Genomic DNA, 26,171 nt, shown 5'->3' on the forward strand with positions numbered 1-26,171 from the left:
ATCCTCCCTAGGGAATCCTGATAGATGAGATTATAAATTCCTGAATAAATGATCAGCACTCTTGCCGAACTACAATTTCTAGGTTCCTTTGGGGAAAAATAAGACAATTATATGAGGCACAAAAAGTTTGTAATACAGGGCTATCTGGAAAAAATGTTCTGATGCAAGACGTTGTTCCTGGAACAGTACCTATGAGCAGAAGATCTGTGGAACATGTTCTCAACTAATGATTACAACATGAATGAGGGCTTTGGTTTCTTTCGTTCTACCTTCATGGAGGAAAGGAGAAAACAAGGAAAAATTAAGAAGCAAAGCGGCTTTTTTTTTTTAACCATGATTTGATTGCATATACAGTGTTCCCTCGCTTTCCACGGGGGATGAGTTCCGAGACTGCCCGTGAAAGTTGAATTTCCGCGAAGTAGAGATGCGGAAGTAAATACACTATTTTTGGCTATGAACAGTATCACAAGCCATTCCTTAACACTTTAAACCCCTAAATTGCAATTTTCCATTCCCTTAGCAAGTATTCAGATTATTACTCACCATATTTATTTATTAAAGTTTATTTAAAAAAATATTTATTAAAGGCGGACAAGTTTGGCGATGACATATGACGTCATCGGGTGGGAAAAACCGTGGTATAGGGAAAAACCCCGCAAAGTATTTTTTTAATTAATATTTTTGAAAAACCGTGGTATAGACTTTCCGCGAAGTTCGGACCCGCGAAAATTGAGGGAAAACTGTATAGCTTATTACTCCCTTTGATCATTTTACAGAAATTATAGCAATCTCTGTTATTCAATCCCCAATATACTATATTCAAATATAATAATTTGAATTCTGAAACACAGAATGCACACCTAATAATTATCAGCAGTTACAACTGTGAATGGTGGGTGATAGAGCTCTTCCTCCACAAAGAATGCAAGATAATTTTAACTGATTTTTAACTCATCCTTAAATTATCTAATTGTGGAGGACTTGACAAAAATTATTGACACTACCAAATTATTTAGTGAGGTTTAAGATGCAAAAGAATGATGAAGAACTTTAAATGAATTTCTGCAAACAAGAAGATCGGGCATAAGGTGCTCAACTCTCTTCCGCTGGATGTGTTCAAGCAGAGGCTTAATAATACTATATCAGGAATGCTTTAATTTAGATTTCTGCACTCAATAAGAGATTAGCTTGATGGTTCCTTCCAACTCTAGATAAGGCTTACAGTACTGACAGTACTTAATGATGCACATTATAGCATAGTAATAATAATTTTTAAAAGCCTAAATTCACAGGTATACTAATAGTGAATAGTCTAGGAGTCTGACTAGGAAAGAGATTTTGGGGTAGAGATGGATGTTTGATGAAAACTTTAATGAGGCTATTCTATTCTGGTAAAGACACTTTTAATCTTGAGAATCATTAGAAAATATTTCTTTTTTTTTAAATGTCATAATGAGTCATATTTGGAATACTATGGACAGTTCTGTTCCACAAACAAAAATGAAGTAGTGAAGTCATTTTCCTTATGGACAAAATTTGCCAAATTTAAACTTGCTTGCTTAGAAAAGAAAGAGGTACAAAATTTTATTGAAAAAATAAAAATAAATTATTCTTCCCCTCATTAGTACAGAACTTTATAGCACACACCATATTTTTCGGATTATAAGACGCACCGGACTATAAAACGCACCTAAAAGGGGGGGGGAACAGTTTTTGGCATCAACACATCCCTTTTTCTGCCTCCCTGACCCCCAGAAGCACTCTGCAGGTCAAAAAACTGGCTCAGTTTTAGCCTCCCAAACCCTCCACGTGTCCCATTTTCAGGTTCCCCAGTGCCAGGGAGGGTAAAAATAGGACCCACGGAGAGTTTGGGAGGCCAAAACAGACCCATATTAGTTCTGTGAGAAGCACAGAAATTTCCACCCACTTTTTTGGGGGAGAGGGGGACAGGAAAAAGTACGTCTGAAGAATATGGTAAGTGATTAGGAACATACGGTAGTTGTCCAGAAACCATCATACTTGGGAATCCCGCTTGCTAGGTGTTGCGAGATATCTGCTCTATGACAAAGAGTAACAATATACTGTACCGTCAATCAGTGAAGTATGGTGATTTCTCTTGACTATAAGTCTACCCTAATATAAATGTTGTCCTTCCTAGGTTACTTTCATAAAGTAGGCCATGTGAACATACTCAGTTTCGCAATCTTACTTTGTATTTAATTAAACCCTGCCATTACTGCATGGCCGTTTTTTCCAATACTGTATCCATTTTCCAATTGAAAGGGCAGGAAAGTATATGAATCCTGACCTGGATTTCTTTTAAAGGAGTTTAGCAATTTTTTACACCTATGGACATAGCGTCTGACTCAGTATGTCTCTACCCGACGGCAACGGGTGTGGGTAATCCATTGAACCCCATTCATGATGAGGATCAAGGATTACAATTATTCCCCATGTACAAGTAGTTACACAACCCCTGAGCGGTCAGCGTCCAACTTCTTAGAGAGATAAATGGCATTCAGCCACCCGAAATTGACCAATAACAGGTCTGTGATGACCTTAGATATCCAGGGCTGCACATGCACTACACTGTATTGAATTCTGTTAGGGCGAACAGAGGGAGTTGGCTTCTGCCAAGGACACCTCTGACTTTTCAGCATTAAAGGATGGCATCTCTTGAATGCAATCTGATTTAGCCACAGAAGGAGAAATGCTCCAGTCACTCGTTCAAAACTAAGAGCCACAAGCACCTGTCCAACTAGACAAAATAGACAAAAAATGTACACCCAGATATTGGAAGTGTGAAACAGAATTTGGTTCTTATTACCATTTATGGTGGCATTGCAAAAAAGCAAAGAGTTACATCGGTTAGAAGAAATCTTAGGGAAAAAATAGGGGGGGAAATGGAGCTTTTTTATGGAGAATAATACATGAAAATTTTTGAAAAAAGCCAGATATATTTGATTTTGTACATAACAACCGCGGCAAGAATAATATTTGTGCGATATTGGAAAAATGAAAATGTACCGTCGGAGGAAGATATAATAGAGAAAATAATAGCCTGCATGGAGATGGATAAACTAACATTGGAATTAAAAAATAAGGAAGATGAATGTTGGGGCACGTTCTACTGTTGATTGGAGAAAAGGAAAAAGTAACAAACGTGCAGTTAGCATTAGGAGTGAAAGAGGGGGGAAAAGGATATTTCTTGGTGATAATGGATTAAGGAAAAACAGATACGGAAGTAAGATCTATGTATATGATTTGCCAATAACAATATGCTAAAAATAGCTATGTAATAGGTTATGAGCACAAGAAATGTAAAACAAATTTGCTACACAAATGTCCAATGTTTTTAAATGTCTTTTGTCTTTTGCGTTATATATATATGCGTATAAAAATTTCAAAAAACAAAAACTAAGAGCCAGGAGCCTAGAAAAAATAATCATGAGAAAGTACTTTCTAATCTAAATCATTTAGTCTTCTGAAGTAAAAGTGGTCTAAAAATTCATAAATAAATAAAACAAGCTTAAGCATGCGCTATTGCTTTGCTAGGGAAGAATTATGGAAAACAACCTGAGATTTAGAACTGCTTGACACAGTAGCAGGGAAACTGTTGTTTAATCAAAACATAGCTAAGGCCATGAGGTGTCTGAGATAACAAAGAGAGAAACAAAGAAGGCTTCATCATTGCCCTTCACTGTTTCCAGCTGCAGCAACAGCAGTTTGGAATTTACATCACTGTTGCGCTTGAGCGGCATTGACAGTAGCTATGAGGTAAAAACAAATTTAAAGTTATGTTATCTAGTCTGCTTCCTGACCTAATATAAGTGTTGGAAATGTGAAAATATTAACACCTGCTGCACTTTTAGAAAGTGATGTTGAAAGTGAACATCATGTGATATTGGCAGAAGCAACCATGACTCCCTTGGGACACATGGACACATTCTGTAAGTCAGAATGTGTCCAGAATGTGTCCAGAATCACCATTTGAGATACCTTGGTTCAAAAATTGTTGCCTATGATGCCTATGGTTTCATCCCATTAAAAGTCATAGAAACATAGAAGACTGACAGCAGAAAAATACCTCATGGTCCATCTAGTCTGTATTTTATCTTAGGATGGATATATGTTTATCGCAGGCATGTTTAAATTCAGTTACTGTGGATTTACCAACCACGTCTGCTGGAAGTTTGTTCCAAGGATCTACTACTCTTTCAGTAAAATAATATTTTCTCATGTTGCTTTTGATCTTTCCCCCAACTAACTTCATGACAACAAGATTTTCAGTAGTATCTAGATGTGTCCTAAGATTCTAAGCAGCACATTAAAGCAAAGTTAAGGAAATCAGACCAATGTTTCTATGTGGTGAACAAATTATAAAGCATTTGCTAATTAGTTGAAAACTAATTTGCATTCAATCATCCTGCTTAAATTCCCTCCTATCACATCCAAATTAAATAACAGCAGCCAAGGGAATTTAAATGGGAGTCTTTGTTCCTGTTTTAGCAAGAGGTAAGGATTAAACAGATGAAGGCAGCTTTTCAAAAAAAATTAGTCAGCTTATTTGCTCTTGGGACCCAAAATTGGAACTTGCTTAGCAAATTGTATGTTGTTGTGTATTGTCGTTTCTTTTGTATGAAGTAAAAGAGCAGGTAATGACACTCAGTGGCACTCAGGAGAACAGAAACCTTTGAAATGTGAATTTACAAAAGATAATTTAAAATATCATAACTGGAATGAGTCCTTCAAAGAAAGAGAAGAGATTGGGAAATTGCAAATGTCATCAAGGAAATGAAATTGGAATATTTTAGAATACACATGCAATGAGAAGTACTTCCTACCTCAATTAATTACACAAGAAAAGATACAGGTCTGGTTTTTAAAAATGTATAGTACATGAATTGACAAAAATACAGGATTCTAGTTTTGGACAGTAGCATCAACGATACAGTATTGATATTACTAATATCTGCAAACAAAGAAATAGCTTTGCTTAATGCACTTCACAAATGTATGTTAGCGTTCTCAAAATGGAAGATCACTCCATGCTAAGACATATATAATAAATTTTAAGACGCACTTTTCAAACAATTTTTTATTAGGAAACCACAAATGTTGGCTGACCTTACTGGTAATCAACCTAATTTTATTTATGGAAAATACTGGTTTCCTCTTTGCCCCTTGCTCTTCTTTGTAGGAGTCATAAGCCTGACTCCACAAATCATTTTACAAGTATTGATATTTTGAATATAGTACGAAATATAATATGAATCCACAGATAAGAGTTATTATTCAGGAAAAGATGATTAAATATATCAACCTTTCTTCAAACTATGAAATATTTCTATTTTTAAATTAGCTATTGAAAGATAGTATACATGCACTAGATTTCAAAACAGTCTTTTTCATTTGTAAAGATAATTGGGTTTTGCCAGTTTTCTAATCCATTGCTTTTAGATCCCATGTACTTTTGATTCAGTTTAGAAATTTGTGAATTTTTGCTCAGTGTTGGAATCAGGCCTCACAACTGATTTATTACATTATGATAACCAAGTATACCAAAGTTGTACCTCCAGGTTTGTTCACTGTTTTATTGTTCTTTAATAATACCATTAACAGCATATTATTGAAGTTGTCTCTAATTATTTTGTGCTATTCTGAAATAGTATTTCCTATATGTGTACAGACAAATCCATATCCAAGGACCAAGGACTATAATCATATTGTTTTGTTCCAAGTGGCATCCCTAAAGTGTAATGGAAAACGGTGGATTCCCTACACCAGAGGTCCCCAACCGCCGGTCCGCGGACCGGGACCGGGCCGTTGGAGCTTTTCAGCCGGTCCGCGGCGCCAGGGCCCCCTCGGCCTTTCCGCATCACCAGCGGCGCTCCCCCCGCCAGCCAGCCAAGCCCCGCGCCCGCCGGAACCGGCTCCTCGCTCTCCCCCCGCCGCCCGCCGCGTTTGCAGGAGGTGGGGAGGGTTGGGCGGCCCGCCAAGGCCAGGAGGGACGCCGCTGCCCCCCCCCCTCCTTCCCTCTCTCCGCCCGCCGCTGCGCCTCCTTGACAACGAGAGGAAATGCCGGCAAAGGCTTTCCTCAGCGGAGGCCGGCGAAGGTGATATTGAATGTCGGGGGAGAACGGGTGGTTGCACGCGCTTCCTATCTTCCTGCTAGCCCACTCGGAATATTCAAAATAAGAAAAACCTTTGCCGGCGAAGGCTTTTCTTATTTTGAATATTCCGAGTGGGCTAGCAGGGGGATAGGGAGCGCGCGCGCAACCACCCGTTCTCCCCCGACATTCAATATCACCTTCGGCGGCCCCGCCTCTCCTGCAAACCCCCTTGCTGAGAGCCTGGGGCGAAAGTGCTCTCGCAAAGGTGAGGCGGGCAGGGCGTGCGCGCGTCATCGCTGAGAAGAACGGAGAGAGAACGAGAGTGAGTGAGAGCAACAGACAGCAAGATAGAGAGAAAGTGAGAAAGAGAGAGTGAGAAAGGGGGGGGAGAGAAAGAGATAGCAAGAGAGAGAACAAGAGAGAGAAAGAGCGTGAGAAAGAAAACAAGAAAGAGTGAGAGAGTGAGAAAGCAAAAGAGACAGAAAGAAAACAAGAGAGAGAAAGTGAGAAGAAGAGAGAGAAAGAGGGGGAGAGAGAGAGAAAGAGAGAGGGGGGAGAGAGAGAAAGAGAGGGAGAGGGAGAAAGAGAGAGGGAGAGGGGGGAGAGATAGCAAGAGAGGGAGAGAGGGAAAGGTGGAGAGAGGGGGAGAGAAAGAGAGAGGGAGAGAGAGAGGAGATAAAGGAAGAGGAGAGAGAAAGGAAGAGAAAGAAAGAAAGAGGGATAGAAAGAGAGAGAGAGTGAGAGATGCTCAGTGAGCCTTTCTTTGAAGTTGCCTTTCTTTCTTTCTCTTTCTTGCTTTCTTTCTTGCTCTTTTTCTTTCTCTCTTTTACCTTCCCTTCCTCTATTTCTTCTTTTCTTTCTCCTTCCTACCTTCTTCCCTTACTCTCCCCTTTCATAAGTTTCCTTGCTTCCTTCCTCTGTTCCTGTCCCTTCCCCCTTTCTTTCTTTCTTTCTTTCTTTCCTTCCTTTCCTCCCTCCATTTCTTGCTTTCCTTTTCCTTCCTCCCTTCCTTCCTCCCTCATTCCCTTCTTTCACTCCTTCCTCTCTTACTCTCCCCTTTCACACCTTTCCTTGCTTCCTTTGCACCCTTCTTCTGTTCCTGTCCCTTCCCTCTTTCCTTCCTTCCTTCCCACCCTCCGTCCATTCATTCACCCATTCCTCTCTTGATCGCCCCTTTTACGGCGCCGCTGACAGCTAGCTCCCCCCCCCCCCCCACCGGGCCATGGAAAACTGGTCTAGCTTAAAGCCGGTCCCTGGTGCAAAAAAGGTTGGGGACCTCTGCCCTACACCACCCAATACTTCACTCGCAGCTACTTAAACACAAAGAGTTGCAGGAATGGACAACTTATGAACCTCGAGGTTCGACTGTTGTAACGCTCTATACATGGGGCTACCTTTTAAAAGTGTTCGGAAACTTCAGATCGTGCAGAATGCAGTTGCGAGAGCAATCATGGGCTTCCCCAGGTATGCCCATGTTACTCCAACACTCCGCTGTCTGCATTGGCTGCCGATCAGTTTCCGATCACAATTCAAAGTGTTGGTTATGACCTATAAAGCCCTTCATGGCACTGGACCAGGATATTTGCGAGACTGCCTTCTGCCGCACGAATCCCAGCGGCCGGTTAGGTCCCACAGAGTTGGTCTTCTCCGGGTCCCATCGACTAAACAATGTCGTCTGGCGGGACCCAGAGGAAGAGCCTTCTCTGTGGCGGCTCCGACCCTCTGGAATCAACTCCCCCCAGAGATTAGAACTGCCCCCACCCTCGCCTTTCGTAAATTTCTTAAAACCCACCTCTGTCGTCAGGCTTGGGGGAACTGAGACATCCCCCCTCCTTGCCTATGTAATTTTGTGCATGATATGACTGTGTGTATGTATTTTATCTATTGGGGTATTTTCTTTTTAGACTTTTTAATGTAAAACTGTTATTTTAGATTTTAATTATTAGATTTGTTACCATATATTGTTTTTATCACTGTTGTGAACCGCCCCGATTCTACGGAGAGGGGCAGCATACAAATCTAATAAATAAATAAATAAAAAATAATAAAGCTGTGATTAAACATATTGTCAACATGAGCCAATTGCCAGTCAGAGTCAATATATAGCAAACATATTAGAAGAAATGAGTATCCATAGCAAACTGCCTGCTTGTACAACAGCAGCCATTCAGAAAAGTTTTAGCTTAGTTTTGCAGTGAAGCCAACAGGACAGCTTCTCAAATTCAAAAGCAGGCAGTTGTGCAATCAGAGGCACTTTGTATTCAAAGAAGAATCTCATTCTCTTCCTCCCTCCCTCCCTCCCCCTCTCTCTCTCTCTTCCTCTCTCTCACACATACACACAAACACACACACACACTAAAAGAACCCCATGGTTTCTCTCAGGTCCATCCCAGAAATGATTCAGAGCTTTGAACATTGAGAGGCACCAGCAGTTCTCCTACGACCTATGTCCTTCCAAAAGTATTCTGTATCCAAGATGAATATGGAAATAGTAAACAGACACACAAGAGCCTTGGCAGACACATGAACTCTCATTCTGGCTATTCAACCACCCAATATGAAGCCCTTTCTTTTGCTCCTGCTCCCCTCCCAAAGTAATATAACGTTACAGGGCATCAGTTTCTGGTTTCACTTCCATTTTGTGAAAAGCAAGTCAGTCTTCAGGCAACAGGCTGAAAAAAGTTCAGACTGCAAGGCGAAACAGCCTACATTTCTGAATTGCAACATCCAATAGCTGTACAAATCATGAAAGATGCCTTGAATTCTAGTTCAAACACATATGGAATACTACAAGTCACCTTTTTCTATTCTACAGCTAGATTAAACTGTCATGGCCCCACAATTTCAAGCCAATGTAATAAAATACAGTGGTACCTCAAGAAGTGGTTCCAGGGGGAGGTTCGTAAGACGAAAGGTTCGTAAGACGAAACATTGTTTCCCGTGCAACAACAAAAAAAAACCCAGCAAAAAAACGCTGCCGCCCGGCTGTCACCTTTTAAAACAGCCGGGGCGGGGGGGCTTCCCAGCAGCCTCCCGAACCCGGCAAAGTGACGTGGAGGAATGGGAAGCTGAAACCGGGCGGTTTGAGTTTCCCATTCCTCCACGTCACTTCGCCGCTCCTCCTGGCTAAACCGGGCGGCAGGAGACAGGGTTTGAGTTCTTGGCTGGGAGGGGGGAGAAGTAGGACCTTCCTAACTCCCCCCCCCAGCCAAAAGGAGCAGCGAAGTGACGTGGAGGAATGGGAAGCTGAAACCGGGCGGTTTGAGTTTCCCATTCCTCCACGTCATTTCGCCGCTCCTCCTGGCTAAACCGGGCGGCAGGAGACAGGCTTTGACTTCTCGGCTGGGGGGGGGGAGAAGTAGGACCTTCCTAACTCCCCCCCCCCAGCCAAAAGGAGCGGCGAAGTGACATGGAGGAATGGAAAGCTGAAACCGGGCGGTTTGAGTTTCCCATTCCTCCACGTCACTTCGCCGCTCTGCCAGGCGGCCAGGAAGCATTCAGGGCGAAGTGCATGGAGGAATGGGAAGCTGAAGCCACCGGCGTTTGAGCTTCCCATTCCTCCACACGCTGAATGCCTCCTGGCCGCCTGGCAGAGCGCTCGCAGCAGCGGGCGGCGGACGGGGGGGGAGAAAAGGCAGGCCAGCGCCCGGCTCCTACCTCTCCAGAGCCTTCGATCGAGCGGAGCTGCGGCGCGGGGAAGGAGAGAGAGAAAAGCAGGCGGCGTGGGACAAAAGGCAGGCCAGCGCCCGGCTCCTGCCTCTCTGGAGCCGCTGACCGAGCGGAGCGATCTTCTGCCGGCCATGAGCGAAGGGCGGGGAAGCCGGGGGTTGTAGCAGCTGGTGCAAGAGGCTTCCCCGCCCTTTGCCCATGGCCGGCAGAAGATTGCTCTTGCCCGGCTTCTCTGCCCTTCGCCCGTGGCCAGCAGAGGAGGGGCGGGGAGCCAGGCAAGAGCAATCTTCTGTCCTGACAGCCCCCCCACTCCAATGCTTCGCCTGCCGCCGGGCAAGAGCACTCGGGTGGCAGCTTCTGCTGGATACGAGCGATGGGTGGAACAGAGGGGCGGGGTTAAGTCTCCTTCGGCGGCTGGGGAACTGCCTGGCTTTGTCGTTTTGGCTGCAGCGGGTGCTGTGGTGGGGACCTTTGGGTTTTGGGCAGGGGGGAAGGTGAAGCACTGGGGTGGGGTGGCCGGCCCTCCTGCCTCCCCCCCCAGCCAAAAACACAAAGCCAGGCAGCCCCCAGCTGCCAAATTGGGCCGGCAGGGAACAGAGCGGAGCCCACATGGCTGTGCTCCGTGACGGGGACCACTGGCCGGTCTGCTGGGCCGGTGGGGGATGGAACGGAGCCCACGTGGCTGGGCTCCGCGACAGAGACCGCTGGCCAGCTGATCGGGCCGGTGTGGAAAGGGGCGGAGCCCACATGGCCGGGCTCCGCGGCGGCTGCCTGCTGGGCTGGTAAGAGGGGGAACGGAGCCCACATGACTGGGCTCCACAATGGAGACCGCCGGCCTGCCTAGCGGGCTGAGAGGGAGGCAGAATACGGGAGGAGGGAGGCGCCAAACCTCCTGCCTCCCCCCCCAGCCAAATCCCCAAATGTCTACACTGTAGCAGCTGCTGCAAGAGGCTTCCCCTCCCCTTGCGCTCTTGCCCGGCTGTTTTAAAAGATGACAGCCGGGCTGCAGGGCTTCTTGGCGGCCTCCCAACGCCGAACCCGGAAGTTCAGGTTTGGCGTTTGGGTTCAGGAGGCTGCTGGGAAGCCCCGCCGCCCGGCTGTCACCTTTTAAAACAGCCAAGCCCCCCGAACGCCAAACCCGGAAGTTCGTGTTTGGCGAGGCAAAACTTTTCTGAACCCCGGGTTCGTATCTCGAGTTGTTCGTAAGACGAGGGGTTCATATCTTGAGGTACCACTGTATAGGCAGTTCTTGACTTACAACTGGTTCTTTAATAACTGTTCAAAGTTACCACAGATCTCTCTGGGTGTTAATTACCACCCTGTTCTCAAGTTCTAACATCCAGCCCCCACCTGTGCACACATGTGACCACATGGTGGATTCTGAGTAACCAGCCCCCATTCATGACTATTTGCAGCATGCCACAGTCATGGGACCCTATTTATAATGGTTTTGCTGAAAATCAGCATTTCAACTTACTGAGCTTAGTGGCTATCCTTTGGGGGACGGAGTGGGAAGAATTTCAGAAGGAAATTCAATTCTGAAGTTATATACACTGCTCAGAAAAATAAAGGGAACGCGTAAACAACACAATATAACTCCAAGTAAATCAAACGTCTGTGAAATCAAACTGTCCACTTAGGAAGCAACACTGATTGACAATCAATTCCACATGCTGTTGTGCACATTCAACTTTGTACAGAACAAAGTATTCAACGATAATATTTCATTCATTCAGATCTAGGATGTGTTATTTAAGTATTCCCTTTATTTTTTTGAGCCGTATATATTTTGTCAAGAATATTCAATATTGTCATTACTTGAATTGAGTTCACATGTTTTTTTAAATTAAATGATACATATTCAGTAATTTACCAAAGCCAGGAAATTTGTATTATCACTTAACACTACCTTTGAAACTATTTTAACTATGTGATTTTCATTGCTTGATTTGTTTGCTTTTTATTTTCCTTCACTTTCGCTGCCTGTATCACTCTCCCAATCTGATATGTGTGTGTCTGTCTGTCTATTGTCTGTCTGTCTATCTAATATCTATCTTTTCATGGCTTCTTTTATTAATTTATTGCATCTAGACTCTGGTCCAGGATAAATTAGATTTTACAGATGCAAATGTTTTTTGACTTATTTTTTCTCTAACAGAATAATTCAAATGCTTCTTTGGAAATGTTTATGCAGTTCTTGCTTCTCATGTCCCAGGAGCCTCAAATTACTTCCTTAGTAACGGATTCGAGCTGTCTTTCTCTGTGGTCTAAATAGAAGAAAATGCAGTTTATAAAACAGAGCAAAACCTAAAATGTAATTTGGCAGACACGTTTACCTGTTGTGAACAATTTTTAGATTACAGTTCCCAAATTATCCCTTTACAGCCACATATCCATCTAAGTATATTTACTAATTATATTTTGGATATGCTACTTCCAGTAGTATATAATAATAATTTAATTAATAATAATAATAATAATATCCAACCTGACCTGTGAGACACCTTGCCACCCAACAATTCTGGAGGGCATTATGTGTAAGTATGTATGTTTTGTAGGTTGTGCTTAACTTATGACTGTAAAGGAGACTGCCCATCATGATTGTAAGTCATGACGATTTTAAGTTGGATCATCCATTTGATTCACCCTTTTTACGACCTTTTTTTGTGAAGACAGCGTCATAAAGCAAATGACAAAGTCGTTAAGCAAACCAATGATTCCCTATGGACTGGTTTTGCTGAAAATCAGAAGTAAATGGTCCTTTCCTATAAAGATAAATTAACAATAGACCGGCCCTGACCACTTTTTGGTGGCCTGCAGAAATTCTGCTGTAAGATTTAATGCCTCAAAATACAAACATAATTTTGGTAGAAGCAAAAATGGGTCAGAAGAAAGGCATTTCACACACAAAAGGGTTCTTTTTTCCAAATCATAATCCTTGAAAATCCTAGTCCTACTTATGTGTATAATATCATAATGACATTGCTTTATTTGCTGCAGCCATTAGTTGTCCAAAAAGTATCAAAATTAAAGTGTGTTTCACTCTCTAAGTAGTTGTCATGTTTTTTGATATTGCTATTTTTCAGATTTGCAGAAATCTAACAGTGCTATTAAGGCAAAAATATTAAGCATTGTTGATTAAATAAATTAATACAGCAGCAAAGTTGTCGTCCGAGTCTGCCCGTGGTTTCTGTCTTTTATATACACATAGCTTTTTGTTACTGGTGTAGATATAGGCAGAATGAAGTCTACAACAAAAAAATAATGTCCAGATTCAGCATCTGTTCTTGACAAAACATAGGAATAATTTTAGAACAGAATAGAATAGAATTTTTTATTGGCCAACTGTGATTGGATACACAGGGAATTTGTCTTGGTGCATATGCTCTCAGCGTACATAAAAGAAAAAGATACATTTGTCAAGAATCATGTGGTACAACACTTAATGATTGTCATAGTGGTCAAATAAGCAATGAAGAAACAATCAATATTAATAAAAATCTTAGGATACAAGCAACAAGTTACAGTCATACAATCCTAAGTGGGAGGAAATGGGTGATAGGAATGATGAGAAAAAACTAGTAGGAATAGAACCATAGATGCCAAATACTCTGTCATTTTCTTTTTTGTTGTTGTTGTTTTATAGTTATTAAACTGGGCACTAATCCAACATTGATTAACTATATCTAATTAGATGGGTATCATAAATCCTCAAACTATATTGTGAAATCAAATCTGCTACAGGCCAAACCGAGCATGATTGGTATTAATTTCACAATTCATCACAAAATAACCTTATAAACCCATCTGTATTCCACAATCCTTGTACATGCGTAGCCTGACCAAGTACAGAGGATTTAAAATTTGGACACAAGAAGGCAAATAAGGTTGTTCCATTATCTGTCAGTCAGATGTGTACAGGAAACTAAAAGCTACTCTTTTAAAAGGCGAAAGATTCTTGATAGCAAGCAGGTCCTGCTATTTAATATAAATGGTTATTAATAGCATTACTTCCTAATGGATTTTTACCTATGTTGAGAAGTATCACATGATTTGCTTGTTGACTTAAAAGCCACCACAAAATTCTCTGGATTGGGAATTTATTATGTACTGAGCAGTGAAATCAATGTATGTTTTCTTGGAAGAAAGTCATCTGTATTGTCCTTATTCAGTGACCCTTGACTCTTTGTGACCCAGGAACATTTCACTAATACACTACTATGTGTCAATAGCTGCTTTTAAAAATGCTTGTAAATTTTGTCTTCATATAATTAATAACGTTGAATTGCCTTTAATTTCCCCCTCTCCCCAAGCATCACGGTCTTCTCTAATGAATCTTGCCTTTCCATTACATATTCAAAATATCTAAGTCTTAAGTTTGTCATTGTTTGTCCTTTGTGTGGACCAAAATATTCTCAATAATTTTCCACAGCAGCAACAGCAATTTCATTTTTCCTTGTTTAGTCTTTCCAATGATTCAACTTTTATCACTCTATAGTCAGAACTGGAAAAACTGTAATTTTGACAATACATATGTTCATTGTCAATGTGATGTTTCTCTACTTTAATATCTAATATTGTCCAGACTTGATAAAACGTTTCCCTCTTTTTCTTAAATATATCAGTTGTCCAGGAAGTAGTGCTATTAATCACCATTTCTGTTAAATAGTAGGTCCCACCTATTCATATTCAGTTATCCTGAAGCACGCAATCACCAAACCAGTTGTTTAACTGGCAGGATCCCACCAATGATTTCAGACCATCTCAATACTTACATCTTTGGTTCTGATAGGCAGTCCATTGTTGGAGTGGAGGAAATGACTTATTATTCAATGCATTACCAACTTTCCAAAATGCTTTTGATTTTGAATGGAAAAGAAACAGAAAATTGCTAGCCACACTTAGTATCAATCTAAGATACTGAAGAAGGGAACACTGTCCTTTATAATCATATACAAAAGTTTACTCTATAATATTTATAGACAGGTGACTTAAGCCTTCATATAGGATAAAAATGAGATGGGCAGCAAATAAATCTAATAAATAAATAAAATGCATCTTATCTTCTTTGGCCAATAGTTCAATTCCACGTTTCAAATTTACGTGTTTACAGTATTGCTATACAGTTTGCACATATCTTTAATTTATCTATAGTTTACTATTTACTATTAATTCAGACAAAAATAAGAGTTGTTATATGGCAGATCTCTGTCTATATAAATATTCAGATAGTTTCCGAGATCTGAGCCTTGGCAGTAAATTAAAAAAAGAAGAAATAGCATTAATGCCAAGCAGAGTTTTGTTAAAAAAATCAAAATCCATTGAAGCTTAGTGTAATCTGGGCACTTCCTGGATATTAATGGTACTCAACAAAAGTACAGGTATCATGTTTACAGCAGTAAACAGCAAATTAAAGGTGGAACTGCAATCAACAGTCAACATAATCCCAGAACAGGGCTTTATGAACAAAATGTAATGTCATGGTTCCCACATAAATTTATATTAAAGTAGTGGCTTCATATCTCACATTGTCCAACCCAAACAAATCATTTTGTGGCTTGTTTTTATGCATGACAGCCAATATCTACAAGTCAGTATCTAAGCTGGCCAGCTAAACAGTAAAGGGGGTTTCAGCTAAGGGATCCTAGACAGAGGTGGGTTCCTCCCGGTTCGGATCGGTTTGCTCGAACTGGTAGCAACCTGCTGGTGACATCACGATGACATAACAGAATTGGTTCCGTCAGTGCCAGTCTGTGGGTGCCGCCATTGTTTTTAAAAATATATTTTTAAAAATAATAGGATTTAATTTTTTCTTCTGAGCATACTCAAAAGCCGAGTTTCCGGCACTGCGCATGTATCGCCATCTTGTTTTCAGCTTTTTAAAAAAATAATATTTTTTTGGCACTGTACATGCACGTACGCAAAGCATGTAGGCGGCCATGTGGCATAGCCACGTGGTGTGGGAGGAAGTGAAGGGAGGAACCCACCTCTGATCGTAGGCATCTATAGCATAAACTATAAATAAACATACCAAAGAACTCTTAGTTCTTCCCCAAAAATATAATTTCTGGAACTTGCTGGATAGAAATTAAAACAATGAAGCTACTTAGAATCAGGTTTAAATATTGATATAGAAACATATTAACTGAGTTGTCCAAGGTTTCTCTGGGAACTTGCGTCTGAAGAGATAAATTAACATCATTTACAAGATTTCTCCCTTCAGATAAATTGCCAGGGTCTTTCTGACTGTCTACAGAACTCCCTCTCTTCCCTCCCCATTTTGTTTCTGATGCCTCAAATATTTTCACATGCACTTTTTTCCCTACGCCATGTACATTTTTTTTTCACACGCACTTTGTTTTTCCTAATTTGGGGAACAGATTTGGAGAAGCAAAAGCCAACAAACAGCCTTGCAACTCCAAAGAGGAACACTTGATCCTCTCCATTAACTCAATCTGAATTGTTTATATAAAAAGGAAAGCTTCTCTCCACAGTGAATAAGATAGATTCAAGCTTCGTTCAAGCCAGCGTTTACAAACTACTGCTGTCAGGCGCCTTTGGAGAAAGTTCCAGACAGGAACAGTTTCCATCCATAGCACAATCACCATGTAACTGTAACACTAGTATGCACTTGGTAGTCACCACTTCAGATTGCACAACCAGCAATGGAAAGAAAGCAATTACTGTACTTAACTCATCCTCCAAATCAAGAGAAGATTTGGCTCCAGTGAGCCAGGCCAAAGAGTCTTACATTTAGTTCAAAAGGAGAAAGACATACACAAGTCCTAAAATAGCAAATCTAAGGAATGCAAAGAGTTGGAATTATTCATCTTTCATGTGAAGAAAATAAAAACTCTGATTTCTATTAGTATTAATTAACCACTGGAGCAGGGGGAGAGCATAATGTTTAGAGGTACACACGAATGTTCCTCTGAAAGATACAGTACATCTATTCAGTTGGCTATTGTGTAGCATCTGTTGTACAGAATTATATGTGAATTCAAAGCATAGAAACATATTCTATTTTGCTACCGAAAGAGTAAGCCTGGGCATTGTGCAACAGCATATTTCTCTTGGACAAACTCTATTTTTCAGCTCCCACATGCTATACAAGAGATCTCAGAGTATCAGCACCATTAAAGCTATTAAAAGAGAGCTTTCATCTGAATACAGAAACATTCAGATGGCACCGCAAAGAATACGGTGTGAGGTTGCAGAAAAGAAATCAGGTAGACAATAAGGGATGCAAAGAATGCTTTGAAGGAACCTAACATTAAGATCAACAATGAGTTACTTAAATAAAGTAGCAGAAAATTGACTAAGAAAATAGTAATGCTGGATGATATAGGAGTCAATGTAGGTCTAAGAAATAGCCTAAATGAAAAGTTAATTCCTCAAATGTATCTTTGTGCAGAGGACTAGGAAATATTTTCAGGAATGAAATACTATATATGAAAACAGGACAAATTGATTTTGAGGTTGTTGAATATGATTGCAAAGGGAGCTTCAAGGCATGAGAAAAAAGATGGTGGCTTGCAATCCATTTACCAGAACAGAAAATCTGAATGGTGTATGAAAAACAGACCAGTTGTTTAACAACCTTTTTCGTGGATGGGTGCCACACTCTAGGTCAAGAAGGCAGAATTAGGCAGCTTCCCTTGCAAGGAGAACAGATAAATTACCAAGAATGTAAAGCTCTTAACAGCTACTTACAGCCACAAACCAATATTTCCAGAGTCTACTATTACCAGATTTATTAAAACAGAAAGGAGGATTAGATTACAGAAATACTGGCAACTGGATATATTTACTTTAGCAAAGAAATTATCTTTAAATTGATTTTTTGACACTCTTTTTAATCACTTGCTATGTACTGGGAAAATATCTACCTGTGCTCTTGATAAAGGAAGAGCATGCAGATAATTTCTATTGTAATATTCTTTTCCTCCTTCACAGGAGAAAGCCATCCATTACAAGCATTTTGACAAAGTAAATGAAAATCTCCTGAGCAAACTTATTTCAATTATGAAAGAAGAGGGATTTTTTTTTTAATGGATCAATAATTAGTAACCAGTAAGAATGCAAAGCAAAGTGTAAAATAAATGGACAATAGAGTTCCCCAGTGCTCCTTAATTGTTCATAAATGACTTGGAGTTCAAGGTAAGCAGCAGCTATATTTTCTAACACCAATTAATGTAGGATGATTAATGAGACAACAATTATTCCCAAATGATCACTCCACACTGGAGGAATTCAAAATAAATAAGCATAAAGTGGCAAACACATAAACAAGTAGAACTGGAAGCACAAACAACCTAACTTTTGTGACTGAAGCCGGTAATGACTGTTCAGATCTTGCCATTCCTATAGATAGCTCAATAAAATACCCAGCCAGCGCACAACTGTTGGGAAGAAGGCTATTAAAAATTAAAATGTTCATATTGTGATGTTATAAACTTGTGCCAGATGCAACCACCCTTTGAATAAGTAATGGGAATTCTGGTTGCAACTCAAAAACGTTACGTTAAATTGTGCTTGAATAGATGGGGAAAAGTTCATTAAATTTGAAACCCGAATCCAGGATCATTACATTAACTTGTACAATAAGAGGTTCTAGGCAGGTTTGTTGTCACTGTTCATATTGCCACTATGTGGTAAAGAATTCCAGTTTATTGTACAAACCTAAACTATGACATTCATTGCTGCAAAATGTAGAGATGGCCACCAAATCTCTTGGATTTTAAAAGGGTGTTTTAAAACAACTGTACCATAAAAATGAGTACTGTATGCTATTAAGCATGATGATTACACATTATTTCCAAGATTGGAGACAGCACGAATTTAGGCAGAAAGGTACAATTGCATTTTTGTCCTGCTTGTGCAAACCTCAAAAGCATTTTCTGGCTTCTCTAGGAATATAATGTTGGATATCAGCCTCTTTAATTCTTATAGCTCTTTGGAAAGAGAATATTCACATTCAAGAATTGAACCATCATATTATAGATATTATTGTAATGGATAGAAATGTAAACTGCCTCTGTCAAATTTTGCTGACCATAAAATCAATGGAAAGATTTAGGCAAAACTATTCTCCTAGCATGAAAATAATACTGCATAAAAAAATGAAAAATGAAAGCTGTTCGTCCCACCCTGAGATATATAGCTCTTTGCATCTGCTGCACACTGTATAATCTGTACATTACAGTTCAGAAATGACACACTAGTTCTTTACAAAAGGTAAGACTAAATAAAACAAAGTAATTACTGCTCCCTTTACACTTTCTTCAGGATTTGATGAAATTTTTAAAGAAATCTAGACACATGGAACTTCTGCCTATTAATTTCATTATCAGACTTTATGGGAAAGGTTGTTCAGAAGGTGATTTCAACTGCTACTCCAGGCGGCCATGATGGAGACAGTTGATATGGACCTTTTTCAGTTGAGTTTCAGGCTGGTAAACAATACAAACGTGGTATTGATTGTTCTTCTGGCAGAACTAGGACAGGGTTAGTGAAAATTCTTGGTTCTCCTTTATGCCTCAGGGAGTTTTTGATACTATTGATTTAAGGCATCCTTCTGGATTGCCTATTGGGAGTAGGGGTGAAGGCTTTCCTTAAGCCTCGGGAGGGTGAAAAATCCAAACTTCTGCTAGGCCCATTGGGCTTGTTTTTCACCATCCACAGGCTCCCGGAACTTTCCTGAAGCCCGGGGAGAGTGAAAAACGGACTAATGGGCCTACCGGAAGTCCAGAGGCTTCAGTGAGGCCTGTGCACATGTGTGGGGAGGGGCAGCACAGGAGGGTTTGTGTGCACATGCATGGGGGGAAGGCATTGCATTATGGGTGTGGGCACGTGCAGCATGGTATCACATGCCCTTTTAGCACCCGAGCAAAATAAGGTTTGTCATCACTGATCTAGGAAGTTTGGAACAGAATTCCTGAAGAAATCCCTATCGCCTTACCTTTCTTATTTTTAATCAGTCTTTGAAATCAGCTTTTCTCCCACATCTTAGATTTGGGTGAAAAGTGAATTTCCTTTTGGGACTTTGGGATGCTGCTGCTTTTAAAAATTATTTTGATTTTCCATTTCTAATATTATATACTGCCCAGTGGCTTCTATGTTTGATAGATACATTCTCCCCATATATACCTTAACTGGCTATTAGCAGAAATGATTTTTACTATTAGCCAAAACCTGATAGTCAAAGTCTGCCAACTTAACTTACATGAGGGCATCAATAGAAGAACTTCCACAAATTTGGATAATAAGCAAATATAGGTTCTAGATAATTCAGCTTCTCTATTTTTACTTTTTCACGGACTTTCACAACTTCAGTCAGACCGGTTACAACTTTTATCACCTTTACTCTGATTTGTGAATTTAGTCTTATGTCTTGCTGGCTTGTTGTTAAACCATATATTGATCTACCTTTAAACATTTGTATATAAATTTCTATAAGTAAAGTTAAGCAATTATAAATTATTGCAAATATACTTAAAACATTAAGCCTCTATTCTTTAGCATTTGTGTAAGTCTGGTGTTATACATTACATTAAGACAAGAAGGGGAAAAGGTTGATTTTAACTTAGTTAGAAATGAATATAGTAATATCTTACCTATAATGCTTTACAATAGATGATATGATACATGGTACATGATATTCTGAATCACAAAGCAACCAATCATATTTGTCATGTGAACCCAGCTGATATGATTAGCTGATGTTCCATCATACAAATATAGAAAATAGGGTTAACTAAGTAAACTGTATTTCAATAAGCCATTGGTAAATGCATTGTGTGAATACAATCATTACTGGTACATTGAAAATGCTTAGACAAACTACCTATTGGAAAGAAATAGTACTGTATCCAACTGAAGAATGGAAAAATTTGCCACATAATAAAAATTTGCATTAGGTTTTCACATTTTTTTACTTATAAGTCTAAAAGCCGCTGGTATCAAACAGTGAAAAAGAAACTGTCTATTTTCTATTTGTTTCATTTAAAGGCAAAGATCTAAACTAAATGTTACACATCTTCATAAACAAATGGCTATTTTTCCAAATGAAAAACTAATCTTTAATATCACAATCTGGAGATAAGAAATATGAGTGCTTGTAAAATATCAAGATTTTACATCACATTTTAAAATTTATCCAACATATTTAAAGTCTGCTTTTCAAAGATGAACCTTAATAATAAAGCTTTCGGACAATAAAGGCTATAAAAATATTTAAACTTTTACTGAAAAATTGTACTGTCATTCAGAAACTAAAAATACATTTGAAGTTTAAAGAATTTTATAAAACTTCCCTTAAATACTTCTTTTCTCTTTCTATTCCTCTGAAGCCAACTGCACAGCTCTAAGGCCATTTTAAGAAAACAGATATTAATGCATGCACTTAATGCCTTCCATTTAGCATATTCTCATGTACCCTTGCATGTATTCGTAATCCGAAGAGACGGAGATTCAGTTCACAGTTCAAAGCAAACTGTTCTCCTGTTCTTTGCTTTATATTTGTCATTTTTGCAATATTTTGAAGTATTTGTCTAAAATTATTGCTCTTCATTTTCAAGCATCCAAGCTAAACAATATAAAATGCAATGTCAGGATAAAGCTTAATCTGATGTTTTGTCCCTTTTAGCTCAATAGACTGTTGACAGTACAAGGTAAGGGCTGACAGTAATGGATTTGATTATCAGCACCATATCTTTAATAATTGAAATGTTGTTAGCTCTACAGACAAGTAAGAAGGGTTTTAGCACATCGATTTTAAGCTGGCAATGATCATTTAAACAAGCAAGCAACAAATCATATACCAGCTATAATTCTTATCTTGCATATCTTTCAGTTTACTGTAAAGAGAAGGACTGTTGGATGCCCATTCTTTCCAAAGCAGACTAATAGCCAAAAAACTTGGCCCCAAAATAGAAATATCTATCCAGGAGTTCCAGAAAGTCTTTAATATTCCATTCAACAGGTAGCCTTATATGCTGAATCCTTAAAACCCTATTGCAGGCCGATTCCACATAACATTGCCTTAATGAAATTTGCCTAGCAAATGCTTTTATTTCAGGAAATGGTCTGTCTCCCTGATTAAAAATCTTACATCAGCACTTTAAACTCCCTTTTTCAAGAGAACTCCCCAGATACCACAGAAAGAAAAAATAAATCCAAACAAATGAAAATAGCTTTATGACAGGGAAAAATTTAAACTGACAGCAATGATTATAGCACAAGGGAGAAAAAATAAAAATATATGTAAAGATAGTTATTATACCTCTTGCAAAATTTATTATTCAGAGGAAAGGAAATGTATCATATCCTAGCAAAAATCAAGGGGAATTATATTCCATTTCATTTACTTTTCCTGCCCTAAAGTGGAAAAATCCTTCTGAAGTTTTTAAAAGAAGGTTCCATTCAATATTACCATTCTGGGACATACAAAGGAAGAAGGAATAGAATTCCCATGGCTGATGACACTGACATATTCAGACTCAGAAGCAGGTAACAAATAGCCAGGATTAATCAGGCCAAATGCCCTTCCAATCAAGCATTCTGATATGCTCATCCCATCCATACCAATGGGAAATCCACAAGCAGGATTATGATGCACCCTCCTCCAATTGATGTTTCTACCTACTGATACCTTTTGAAAGAGACATAAGGCCTCATAATACACAGTCATCATCATTATCCATGGATGTGTTTAAATTTGTTTTTATTTTAAGTTTTTCAGACTGGGAACTCCCATCTCCCAGGGTTGTGGTAGAAAATTCTATAGTTTAACTGCATACTTCTTCAAGCACTTTTTTTCTGTCTTAATCTCAAAGTATTCAGCTTTGGGGTGGGGAGAATTCTAACATCAGGAGAACAAAAATTCCTATTTGATCTCTTTATACTGTGCCTAACTTCATATGTTCTGTCAAGCTTCCCTTTGCTTAAAATCTAAATGGTGTAGCTTTTTTTTTCATTGATTTAAAGATTCAATGAACCTTTCGATGGCTCTAATTCCACAATATCCTCTTGAAATGTCAGGACCAGAAGGATAAGCAGCATTCCAAGTATGGTCACAGTGACAGGAATAGACAAAGACCTTGCAGCATTTGGCAGTGACGTTTTTAATTCCTTTCCCAATGATTCTTAACACAGTGGAATTCACTCTTTCACAGAAGTCATATCAATGTTTTTGCCACAGCCTCAATATTTCCTTCTTGATCAGATGGACATCCTTGCCCCACCCCCCGCCAGCCACTGAAATAAAAAATGGATTGAGCCTTCATTTAGAGCAGTGGTTCTCAACCTGGGAGTCGGGACCCCTTGTGGGTGGTTGAATGACTGTTTCACAGGGGTCGCTTAAGATCATGGGGAAAAATTTCTATTCTGACGTCTTGGAACATTTTTTTACAATCCAACCAACCAGGCGTTTACAGTGGGGGTGTCCCTCTGAGCTTCCTGCCAATCAGCTTAAAGCTCTGTTGGGAGAATTGGCGCTAGACTTATGGTTGGGGGTCATCACAACCTGAGGAATTGTATTAAGGGGTCGCAGCGTTAGAAAGGTTGAGAACCACTGATTTAGAGCAGTGGTTAGAGTGCAGTATTGCAGGCTACTTCTGCTGACTGCTGGCTGCCTGCATTTTGGCAGTTCAAATCCCACTATGCACAAGGTTGACTCAGCCTTCCATCCTTCCGAGGTGGGTAAAATGAAGACCCAAATGGTTGGAGGCAATAATATGCTGACTCTGTAAAACCACTTAGTGAGGGCTTGTATAGCATTATAAAACAGTATATAAGTGCTATTGCTAGTGCTATTGGCCAATCTCTTACACATGTTCTCACTTACAGGAAACCTGCTTGTTCTCCCAGCTGGAAACTCCTTACCAACATCTTTTTCCTTTGTCACCTTTTTTTTTCCTTTTAACCATCCAAAAAATAAGTCCGCCAAGTCAACAAACCTGGCCAACGTAATTACTCACCTGTGAAGTATTCTACTTCAACAGATCAAAAGAACTGAAGTCTTTAATTAGCTACAGTAGCATCCCATCTAAAACCAGGCTTGTTTCTGTCTCTCTCAGGGGTCCCCAAACTTGGCAAGTTTAAGACTTGTGGACTTCAACTCCCAGAATTCTCTAGCCAGGTCTTAAAATTGCCAAGTTTGAAGACCTCTGCTTGAGTGACAGAGATCCAGAGACACTCAGTAAGTTGCCTCCTCTTGTACACAGCCTTTCGGTCTATATCTTCCACCCAAACCAGAAAGGCATGTACACGCATACCCAACTGATATTATGTATCTGTTGATGGGCTTCCACGGCCAAAAGATGCTACTAACCCAGTTTCCCTCATCGATAAAGCAGAAATGTTAATGTTTACCCAACCGAGCACCACACTTCCCAGCAGCAACCCGAGCCTAGGTCTTGGTAACCTTAAGCCCCCACCCCGATTTCCTCCTAGTTACGGAAGGATAAACATAAGCAAGCCTGGGGGGGGAGGCAAGCGGGGGGGGGAGGACAGTACCAGGATCGCGCCAGCCCGAATGCGGAGAATGGTCGGCCAGCAGCCCTTGTCGCCACCGCTCCCGCCAGCTGGCAGGAGGAGCGGAGAAGGGGCCACGGGAGAAGTCCGAACCGGGAGCGAGAAGGCGTCCCGCGGCCGCTTCGCATCTGTTGCTGCTCCAAAGGAGGCTTGAGCTCCGCGGCCCTTCCTCTGCCCCTCCACTCCGCTCACAACCTCCGCCTTGCCGGCTTGCCTTGAAGGCAGGAGCGAGGAGCCCGGCTCTCTTCCTTACCTGAAGCGACTCGTTAGCCATCTCCGCCTCTCTCGTTTTCCCGCCAAGTCTCCGCCGGCTTCCTCCTCCTTTCCGCGTCGTTCCAGGGGAAGCGGCTCGTTCCCCGGGGCGCCCTTTCGGCTACAGCCGCTCCGCCATCCTCTCCGCCGCCGCTGGTTGGCGGGGCGTCCAGAGGGAGCCGTCGAGCCCCACAAGGGGGCGGTCCACCCACCCACAAACAAGCGGGCGGCCGAGCGGACCACAGGAAGGAGGGCTGCGAGAGCTCCACTTTGCAGCAGCTTTTTTCCCCCCCGCTCCGGCGGCCAGGCAGCTGTCTGCGGTGGCTGCAGCAGAACCACCAGCAGTAGCGGCCTCCCCAACCTTCGTCTGGAGCGCTTTGAAATGCCCCCCGCCTTCGCCTGACCCCGAGTACAGTGTGTGCCGCTCACTCGTTATTGTTGCCGCGGCGTCGGCCGCGCTGGCTGGCTAGCTGGCTCGCTCCCTCCCAGCGCCCAACTTGCCGGGCTGGTCACGGGGGCGGGGCGGGGTGTCTCTGTGTGTGGAAACTGCGAGTGGAGTCGAGTTCGGGGGAAGCGGCGGGGCGAGGACGAGGAGGCGGGGAGGCTATTGTGGCCGCGCGGGGAGGGAGCTGACCGAGCGCTGCTTGCTTGCCGCAGCTGCGAGAGAGGCGGCAGCCGCCCGCTTTCTAGGCCCTTTTTTCGGAAAGGGAAACGAGATTATATAGCAGCAAAAGGGAGGAAGGGCTAAAGGGAAGAAAGTGGACCCCGTTGTTTTATTTCGCTGGGCTGAGGGGGGTCAGCTCTTTTCTCTCCTCTAAAGGGCAGGGCGAGGCTGCTTTGGGCATCCGTTCTTGGAGAGGGAGGCCTGGCTTCCGTTTAGAGACTCCCCTCCCTCCCCCTGCAAGCCGCCTTTTTTCTCCCCTGCCCGCCAGACCAGAGTTGAAGCCTGGACCTACCATTAGGAGGAGGAGCGAAAGAGCTACCGTAGAGATCTGATTTGAGGAGTCATAAAAACAAAATACCTCAAATTCTGTTTAAATGTATTTATTTTCAAAGAAAAGCAGTTACGGACTTTCCTGCTTTATAAGCTTCTCTCACATGAGAGACTCTGGAAGCGCCACCAGCGTGCCTACCGTCCCTGTCCAACTGTTCCCTCAGTATCCATCTTATGTATATAAACAATGTTATTATATCTATGTTATATCAGGTGCTAGATAGATAGCAGTGGCGGTGCAGTATTTGGGGAGCTGCATTTCAGTGTAGCTGCTACTATCCTAGCAGTCCCCTCTTCCTACCCCCATCCTTAACAGAGGAGTTGCCACCCATCTTTTTGGAACACTTTCACTTCCTTCATCAAATTCTTTGGTTGTACTTTATTTTTTTAAAATCAGATACTTCTCAGTACGTAGCTCAAAGATATATACCCTAGTGCAAAATGCAAATGAAAAATACAGTATTGAGCCTAGAGCACTGTTTATGTCAATCACTAGGCCACCCCTGATTTTTCCTAATTTTAGCCCAGTTGTACATAGACTCCCCTCCCCAATCTTTGCTAAAATGGCCTCTCACAAGAAGAAAAAAGACAGCGGTCTCATTGTACCC

General features: G+C 41.2%; 1 protein-coding gene across 2 annotated transcripts in view; it reads right to left on the reverse strand.

Annotated features, from left to right (window-relative positions):
• The window catches only part of PKN1 (protein kinase N1), a 120,739-nt gene extending 95,656 nt beyond the window's left edge, over window positions 1-25,083 (reverse strand). The window contains exon 1 of one of the 2 annotated variants that reach the window (XM_070739595.1): window positions 24,571-25,083. In XM_070739595.1, the coding sequence (XP_070595696.1) occupies window positions 24,571-24,591 (21 nt within the window). In that variant the 5' untranslated portion in view covers window positions 24,592-25,083. The remainder of the gene's footprint in view (window positions 1-24,570) is intronic. The other variant, XM_070739596.1, reaches the window with a different exon arrangement.
• Between the last annotated feature and the right edge of the window lie 1,088 nt (window positions 25,084-26,171).

This window comes from Erythrolamprus reginae, chromosome 2, assembly GCF_031021105.1.
Source record: "Erythrolamprus reginae isolate rEryReg1 chromosome 2, rEryReg1.hap1, whole genome shotgun sequence".
NCBI classification, from domain to species: Eukaryota; Metazoa; Chordata; class Lepidosauria; order Squamata; family Dipsadidae; genus Erythrolamprus; species Erythrolamprus reginae.